The sequence below is a fragment of the Hipposideros armiger genome, unplaced genomic scaffold (assembly GCF_001890085.2).
Source record: "Hipposideros armiger isolate ML-2016 unplaced genomic scaffold, ASM189008v1 scaffold_443, whole genome shotgun sequence".
Classification (NCBI taxonomy): domain Eukaryota; kingdom Metazoa; phylum Chordata; class Mammalia; order Chiroptera; family Hipposideridae; genus Hipposideros; species Hipposideros armiger.
In genome coordinates this window covers 1,844,642-1,852,442 of record NW_017731793.1, presented here as the reverse complement: position 1 = coordinate 1,852,442, position 7,801 = coordinate 1,844,642, and the positions used below count along the sequence as shown (strand labels likewise).

Sequence of the window (7,801 nt, the reverse complement as noted above, 5' to 3'; positions counted from 1 at the left end):
GCTTCTCCAACAGAGGTCAGAACTGGCTCGAGAACTGTCACCCTGCCAGAGCAGGCAGGGATGGGTGGGGGAGACTAAGGGGTCCCCATGCAAACCTGGCTTCTCAGTACTTCCCCCCAGCTCTCCAGCCTCCTCAGCCAATTGCACTTAGGGGAAGAAGCGAGGCAGGTGAAGGCACAGGGGGAGGCAAACCAGACAGCCCTGGGGCCAGGCAGACAGCAGGTGGAGGGCTGCTGGGGCGTGGGAGGGGGCCACAGGTGACTACCTGGTTTTGGAGAAGAATGCTGCTATTTGGGAGAAAGACCTTGAGCTATCTCCATGCTGAGCACTCATCCCTGGGTGGGCCTCTTACAGCTCGTCCTCCTCCAGCAAGAGTCCACATGAGGTGGCACTTTTGACCTTCCTTACTGCCACCCAGTGTGGGAAGAGGGCAGAACTGGCTGAGCAGGGCCATGCCCAGCCACACCCCAAGGTCCTGTCACTCCAGTGTCCAAAGTTTGGGTGGTACTTGGTCCAGCTGTGTTCCTTTCCCCAATGCAATTCCCTGACCCCCACCCTTGTCCCTGGAGGGCTCAGCCCTGCCCTCTACCTTCTGAGGGAATTCTTGGCCCCAACAGAGAGCAGGCCTGCTGTTCACCTGTCCCTGAGCCCTGAGTTCAGCCCATGCTGCCTCATCTGGCCACCAGTGACCTGGTCCTTCTGTTCCAGGCATTTCACCTTTGGCAGGAGCAAGAGATGTAACCATGTTCCACAAACATCAAGTGCCATTTAGACCCAAGAGAAAGAGATTCAGCCCATTTATTAAGGCATGGAGCTTATCAGGTCTGGCCTCATAAGAGGCTCAGGGTTTCCACTCAATGGTTTTGATGGCAATCTCGGCTGCCCGTCGCACAGCCTCGCTGGTGTCCACCTCAAGGGCACGGAAGTTGGGCACGTTGACCTGCAGGATCTTGCGGCCCTCGGGGGCCTCAGCCAGCATGGTGAGGGCCTTGATGGCGTTCAGGCGGGCCTTTCTCAAGGTGGAGTTCAGAAGATTCAGGAGCGGGTGGATGGCTTCTGCGTCAAGGGCTGCGTACTTCCCTGTGAGTCACCAATACCAGGCATTCCTAAAGGGGCTTCTGCCCACCTTCTCTCGCTCCTCAGCCTTCCTCCAGCCTCTGGACCGCACAGTCTCAGAGGAGGTGCCTCCCACTACCAGAGTGCCGTCCTTCACCCCCACGCGGGCCCTTGCACTCCGCCTCCAGCCTAGGCCAGGCCCCACAGTCCAGTGCCTATCCTACAATACAGTCCTCACAAGGCAACACATGTAGTGTCTTAAAATCAGTATCCAACCATTCACTTATGTGGCAAATATTTCTTAAGCAGCTACTCTGCACCAGGCACACAATAAGACACATAGTGCTTATCTTCACAGTACTTACGGTCTAGTGGGGGACACAGGCATTAATATGTAAAGGAGACACCCTGCCTTAACCCTTTACTGTCTTCCCCTACCCCCTAGCTTTCCTCGCCTGCTAAAAGGTGTAGCTGTCCCCTGCCCCCAACCCTTCTGCCCTGAGCATTTTTCTCTTTGCTGCTGGGACCTTTCCAGCCCCTCTTTGCCCTGCTAACCCATTGTCCTTTGGGTCAACATCTATGCCCCTCCCAGAGGAGGCTTTGCCCCTGTCCTGTGCCCACTGCATGCTGCACTTCTCCCCCATGTCACCCTTCACTCTGGCAGCAAATTGTAGACACTGAAGCTGAGGCGTCTGGGTCTCTACTGCCCAGCACAGTGGACAGCCAGCTGAGGAAAAAGTGGCTTCGCATCCCTGGATTCCAGTCATTGCCAAGATCCCCCATGAGCCCTCTGGCCCTCCAAGAGCTCCCACAGGAACCCCAGGTGGAGACACTGCACTAAGGACACCCATGAGATAAACACACAGGGGAGCCCCTGATCCTTGCTCAGAAGTCAGCATCCTGACTGCACAATCAAAAGGGGGCTGTGAACTCCGGGAAGGCTCCAACCTCTTTCCTTCTGGTGTGTTTCAGATTCCACCATCAGGGTCCAATGGGGAGTGACTGGGAGGCCCCCACTCTGGGGGGCTTTGCAGCATGCTGATTGAGAATCAGAGGCCCAGACAGTCCCCCATGGAACACCAAGGAAGCCCAGGGCATGGGTGGTGCAAGCGAGTGTGGGCCATGGGAAGGGTCAGACAACTTTTACAAGTCACCACAGAGAGACGGCCTGCCCTGGCCTCCAGGTGGTGGAACCAGTGTCTTCTGTTAGCTCAAGGTTGGGTAACAGTATACGGAAGCCTGACTGGCTGGGAGTCCCAAGGGTGAAGAGATAATCTTACACTCTTATTTGTGCCACACACTGCCCCCCACCCCCCGACCCCAACTACCAACTGAGAAAAGTAATTTCAATCAAGAAACACCACAGAAGTAAGGAATGGCAAACTAATCAATTCTAGAATCTTGGCTCACAAGGAGACTGGGTCAGAGGCAGGAGTTCCAGGCGCAGTAAGTAATCTGGAGGGATGGGACAGAGGTCCTAGTGCTAGTGACCAAGTGACTGGGAGGGACCATGGGCTGGCAGCCCATTGTGGCTAGGGAGAAGAGGGCAGGCGAGCCTGGGACCCAAACTTGAAACGACTTCAACAGCAGGCCAGGAGTATTTTGGCAGGGCGGGGAGGGGGCAATACCTGGACACTGAGTGCAAGATGAGGAGTTTTGGAAAGCTGGTTGGGGTAGCCAGCATGTTGAGGGGCTGCGGTGACCCCCCACACACCCCACTAGTTAGCTCCAATGCCCACACAGGGGATGCCCAGCCAGCAGGCCACCTCACCTGCAGTGGTCACCGTGGCATACATGAGAGCCCCGGCAGCGTTGGCTCGCACCTCCTCCACAGGGTCTTTCAGCAGCTGCACCAGCATGGGGATGACGTCATACTGCCATACCTGTTTCTTGCCCTCCAGAGGGATGCTGGACCAGAGAAGGGACAGCTGGGTGGTTTTGCTTGGGAGAAGGAAAGGAGCAGGACCCTGGACCACCCCAGGGGGACACCAGAGGAAAGAACTTGTATTGGGACCATCCCTGGTGGTCCCAGCCTGGATGGGGCCTAGGCACCAGAGGGCAGGGGAGTGTTGCTGTGAGATTTGAGCCTCACCCCTACACACAGACAACCTGGGAGCACGGCCTGGGGCCACTGAAGGCGAGACCACCCAAGAGCCAGGAGGTGATACAGCCTTTTCCTAGGGTATCAAGGGAAGAGGAAACTAGGTGTGTCCCCCAACCCCAAAATGGAAAGGAGCAGGACCCAGGGTGCAAACCACTAGAAGACTCGTTTTGACTCCATAAGAGTCCCCGCTGCCAGAACAGGCTAAGACATGCAAACAGCAGCCACCTTCAGATGAGATGACATTTTTAATCACTTCTAATCCTGGCATTGTATGAAGCTGTGGAAATAAAAGTGGTGGACTCCCCAAGAGTTTCCCAAACTGTGAGAGGGCCAACACTGTCCCCCCAAAAAGAAAGCTTCCTTGGTCCAGGAAATGCTACCCACAGACTCTACAGTAGCTTCAGAGTGCATGTCCCTCCTGCAACCAAGGACCGCAAGTCACTTAGTTGAATCAACCTTTCCCAAGCTTTGCTGCCCACAGAACCCTCGTGGTGGCAAAACTCTTAATAGCATCTCAAAATATATGGGTATCTTGTGTCCCAGTTTGGGGAGTATGAGGTTGGCCAGCCACTGGCTCTGACGTTGTGAGGCTCCTAGGCTGTAAGGTTGGTGGTCCTCCACCCTCAGGGACTTGAACAAAGATGCGGAGTCCTGGGCCCACCTGCAGGGCTTCCACAGCTAGTACTGCTGAGGCAACAGCGATGTTTCTCACCTCACACCATTGGACTCTTTGTGAGGGGCTGTCCCATGCATTGGGGGATCTTGAGCAGCATCCCTGGCCTCTGCACACGTGATGCTAGGAGCCCCCCCCCCCGCCACCTCACACCCATGCCAGAACAACCAGAACGGTCTCGATGCTGCACGTCTCCGGGGGGGAGGGGGGTAAAGTTACCCCCGTTTGCAAACCCCTGGACTTGCTGTGAGGCCAGGCGCAGCTCAGTTGCCTTCTCTGTGCCTCAGCAGCAGGCCCAGGGCTGGCCACTCCCGCCCTCCCTGCTCCATTCCCACAGCCAGGCCTCACCTGACAGCCATGAGCGTGTAGGCAGCTTTGCTGCGGATATTGTCGTTGGCACTGAGGAGCTTCTCCTTCAGGAAGGGCACCGCATGGCTGCTGAGGGCCTCGGTGGCGTCCTCCAGCAGGCAGGCCGCCAGCGTGTCCAGGAGGAGCACCTGGATCTCTTCCTCCTCCCTCTGCAGCTTCCATACCAGTAAAGGGATCAGGCCGCTATTGACAATGCCCTGGGCCCCTGTGAGACAGGAAAGGTCACTAAAGGGGGGCCGCCACATCCCCACCCCCATCTCTGCCCATGCTGGGTGGCATGCAGGGGCAAGGAGAGTCCTGCAGAGCCACCAGGAAGCTGGACACGATGACGCAAATGCTCCTGCTGCCAGGCAGAGGGACTGGACAGCCAGCAGGAGGCTGTGGGTGACAAGCAGGAGTGGGGGCCTTGAGGCTCCAGAGGACCTGGAAAGATACCAGCCTTTGGTCACCTATGACTGGGAGATATGAGCCTTAAAGAGGTACTCGGTGGCCTGAGAAGTCCAGCAACGCCTAAGAGAGCACAGCAGCTCCCCCCTGGGGGTGTTCAGGAACACAAGGAGACCCCCTCCCTTCTCTGCCCTGCACCAGAGAGAAGCATAGAGGGGGTGGTTACCAGCTAAGCCCCTCCTTCTCACCCACACCATCTCTGAACTGCTAGAGACCCCAGGCCCTTCTGGCTGGCCCTTGGGGACAGGAGGAAAAGCCTGGAGTGGAGTTGAGGATGAAGATTTAGAGTGAACGGGCCAGCATCTTATCCACCAAAAGGCTGTGCCCTCAGCCAAAGGGGATAGGAAATCCACAGACTCTAGCCAAGGGGTCTTGAAGGAACCTGGTGCCCCAGAGGAAGAGGCCCTATGGCATGGCTGGGGCACCGGGGCTGGGAGAAGCATAATTGCAGTGATTCTCCCCCGTGAACAGGCTCTCCCTCACTCCTTCCAGCCCTGGTTCCTCCTGGGGTATGTCTGCATTTGGCTGCCAGGAGGAGAACCCAGGACTGGCCCAGGTAGCACCCCCCTAAGGACCCAGTTCCTGTGTGCCCAAAGCAGCCCTCATGGGAAAGTGTGCAGTGCTCTGGGGAGGGCAGCCCTTCTTCATGGCATGAGGGTGGCCTATTACCCTGCAGCCCACCCTCTCCCTAGACTCCCCAGCAGCCCACACTACCCAGTGAGAAGCCACCTATGGCCACAACAGAAGTGGCCACAGGCAAACACCTTTCTTTTCTGCCCTCCCCAGCTAAACCCTCTAATTTACTCTAGAGAGACAAATAAACAGGTTAATTAGCCTAAAGGTCTCTGAGTGCCAATTAGCACCAGGAATTTCCTCTTTGAAGACATCATCCCAGCTTTTCTCCCTCACTCTTCAAGGACATCAAATGGCAGGTGCCCCAGGGTGAGAAGGGCAGAATGACAGGGGCAGAAAGAGCGGCAGGTCCAGCGGCTCCCAGTACCCCGGCCAGCTTCTCACTGGGGTGGTGGGGCCGCTATTTGTTCTCGGGCCACTCACAACACAGGAAAAGCAGTTTCCTATTGCTTCAAGAGTACTGGACTTTTTAAGATTTAATACACAGAGATTAAAAAAAAATTTAAAAGCCTAGGCTGTATCCAGCTGTGTGACCTTGCACAAGTTACTTAACCTGTCTGATCCTGGTTTCCTCATTATTAAAATGAGCCTAGCTGACAGGGGGTTACGCAATGCCAATGGGGTAGTGGGTGGGAACATACTCTGTGTAAGGGACTGTCACTGTGTGCCCAGGACATCTGAACCTAGCACAGCAAGAGTCTCCTGAATTCCACCAACACCGAGTCCCAGCTACAAGCAAGGGCCTGTGGGGTGGGAGTTAGGGGTGAGGAGTGGGATACAAAGACAAAAACTGTACAGTTCCTGTTTGGTGGAAGCACCTATCAGTGGTCCCCACAAGCCACCTCTCTTGGGGACCTGAGCATCTCTCCCCATCTGGCCTCCCTTCCAGCCAGACCACTGCCAGACACACACCTGGGCCTCCTGCTCCTGCTCCCATTCCTCTGCAGACACCTGCCCACAGGCTCCCTACCTGTCCCAGCCATGGGTCCCTCTCAGCCAAGAACTGGATGGTCCTCTCCCCAGCTCATAGTGGGGAGAGGACAATTTGACTTTCCAAGAAGGATTCTGCTGGCTGATGGAGTTGAGAAGGTTCCTGGCTGCCGACACCTGAGCAAAGGCCTGGGGGTGAGGAATTTGTATATCATCCAAGTGGGGCTTGATTGTGGCCTCACTCGCACCTGAGTCTGGCCTTCCCAGGAAAAGCCCATGGAGAATTGCTGCTGCTGGAGCCACAGGATCAGCACAGGCTGGGGGATTGTGGGGGGAGGGGAGTGTCAAAATCAGAAAATCACAGTGTTGGAGGTCATCACTGCCACTGTTCCCCTCCCTGATGAGGAAACCAAGTCCCAGAGAGGCAACTCAAGTGCCTAAGGCAACACAGCAGACAGAGCCAGACCAGGACCCTCAGCTCCTGGGTTTCATTTCTCAGACATCTGCCCTGGGGCCTCTACTCCGAGAAATGCTGAGTACCAGGACCTGGGTTCTTTTTGGGACAGAAGGAGAAGATTAAAAATAAAACGCGTGCCGGGTATGCCTCTCTGCTTGCTCACTTTGCTTCTTTTCAGCTAAAAGGAGAGTCGCAGGCCTGGCTATTTATAACTAACCCAGATCTGCAAAGGCTTGTTCAAGTGTGTGGGAATTGGGGTGCACAGACCCCAAGGAAACAAACTGGAGAGACCCACCTGTCCCTGCCACAGCCTGAGAACTGGCCAGCAGCGACTAGGGGAATAGGACAGGGTGGGCGCAGAGCAGTCAGCCAAGACGTCACCATTACCAGAGGTCCATAAGCAATGAGACACCACTACCCGCTCCCTTGGGAAGTGGGGAGGCTAGTGGGAGAGTCATCTGAGACTGGTCATTACAGCACAAGTCGACATATGTGTAGGTGAGGTATTCCAGGGTTCTAGGGGCTCTGGACACACAGGAAGGGAGGCCCCGGGGGGAGCCGGGCCTCATGGGGCAGAAGGGCGAAGGCGCGAGGCATGGATGTTTGGGAAGGGCCCTGATCCGGCATGGCTGGTGTGCCAAGATGGGTTGAGTGGTTGATGAACCAGAAAGCTCCGCTGGGGTTGAGGGTCATGATGTCCATGGCTTGGATTCCCCTGTGGCTGCAGCTAGGTCATCATTTCTAGGGGAAGGGGTTGACACCACCTCCAGGGGCCGCTCTTTAGCCAGCTGTCCCCTGCTGGGTTGGTGAGGTGCCAGGTGGGTTCAATCACCAGGGCCCCCTTCCTCTTTCTAGCGCAGAGCCCCAGCTGTTGTCTCTGGTCCTGTTCTACCAGCCAGTGAGGACTCGGTACAGAGTACTGGCCCCAGCACTAGGGAATACACATCCTCACCTGGCACCCTGGGCCTACTGTGCCTCATCGGGACCCACATGTCCAGCTTCAGCCTGGTGTAGCCCCCATTCCCTGAACACCCGGCACACGGACCCCCACCTGTGCTTGCCTTTGTCGGGACGCTTCTCTGCCTTCAGCTTACTCGGCCTCACTCACAATAGCATGTGGCATGACTGACCA

At 56.4% G+C, this 7,801-nt stretch overlaps 1 protein-coding gene across 3 annotated transcripts in view; it reads right to left on the bottom strand.

Moving 5' to 3' along the window:
• Nucleotides 1-823: 823 nt before the first annotated feature.
• Nucleotides 824-7,801, bottom strand: part of RSPH14 (radial spoke head 14 homolog) — a 91,563-nt gene continuing 84,585 nt past the window's right edge. For all 3 annotated transcript variants that reach the window (XM_019665430.1, XM_019665428.1, XM_019665429.1), the window contains 3 exons: nucleotides 4,182-4,407; nucleotides 2,828-2,964; nucleotides 824-1,080 (listed from right to left, as the gene is read on the bottom strand). In XM_019665430.1, coding sequence (XP_019520975.1) covers nucleotides 842-1,080; nucleotides 2,828-2,964; nucleotides 4,182-4,407 — 602 coding nt within the window. In that variant the 3' untranslated portion in view covers nucleotides 824-841. The remainder of the gene's footprint in view (nucleotides 1,081-2,827; nucleotides 2,965-4,181; nucleotides 4,408-7,801) is intronic.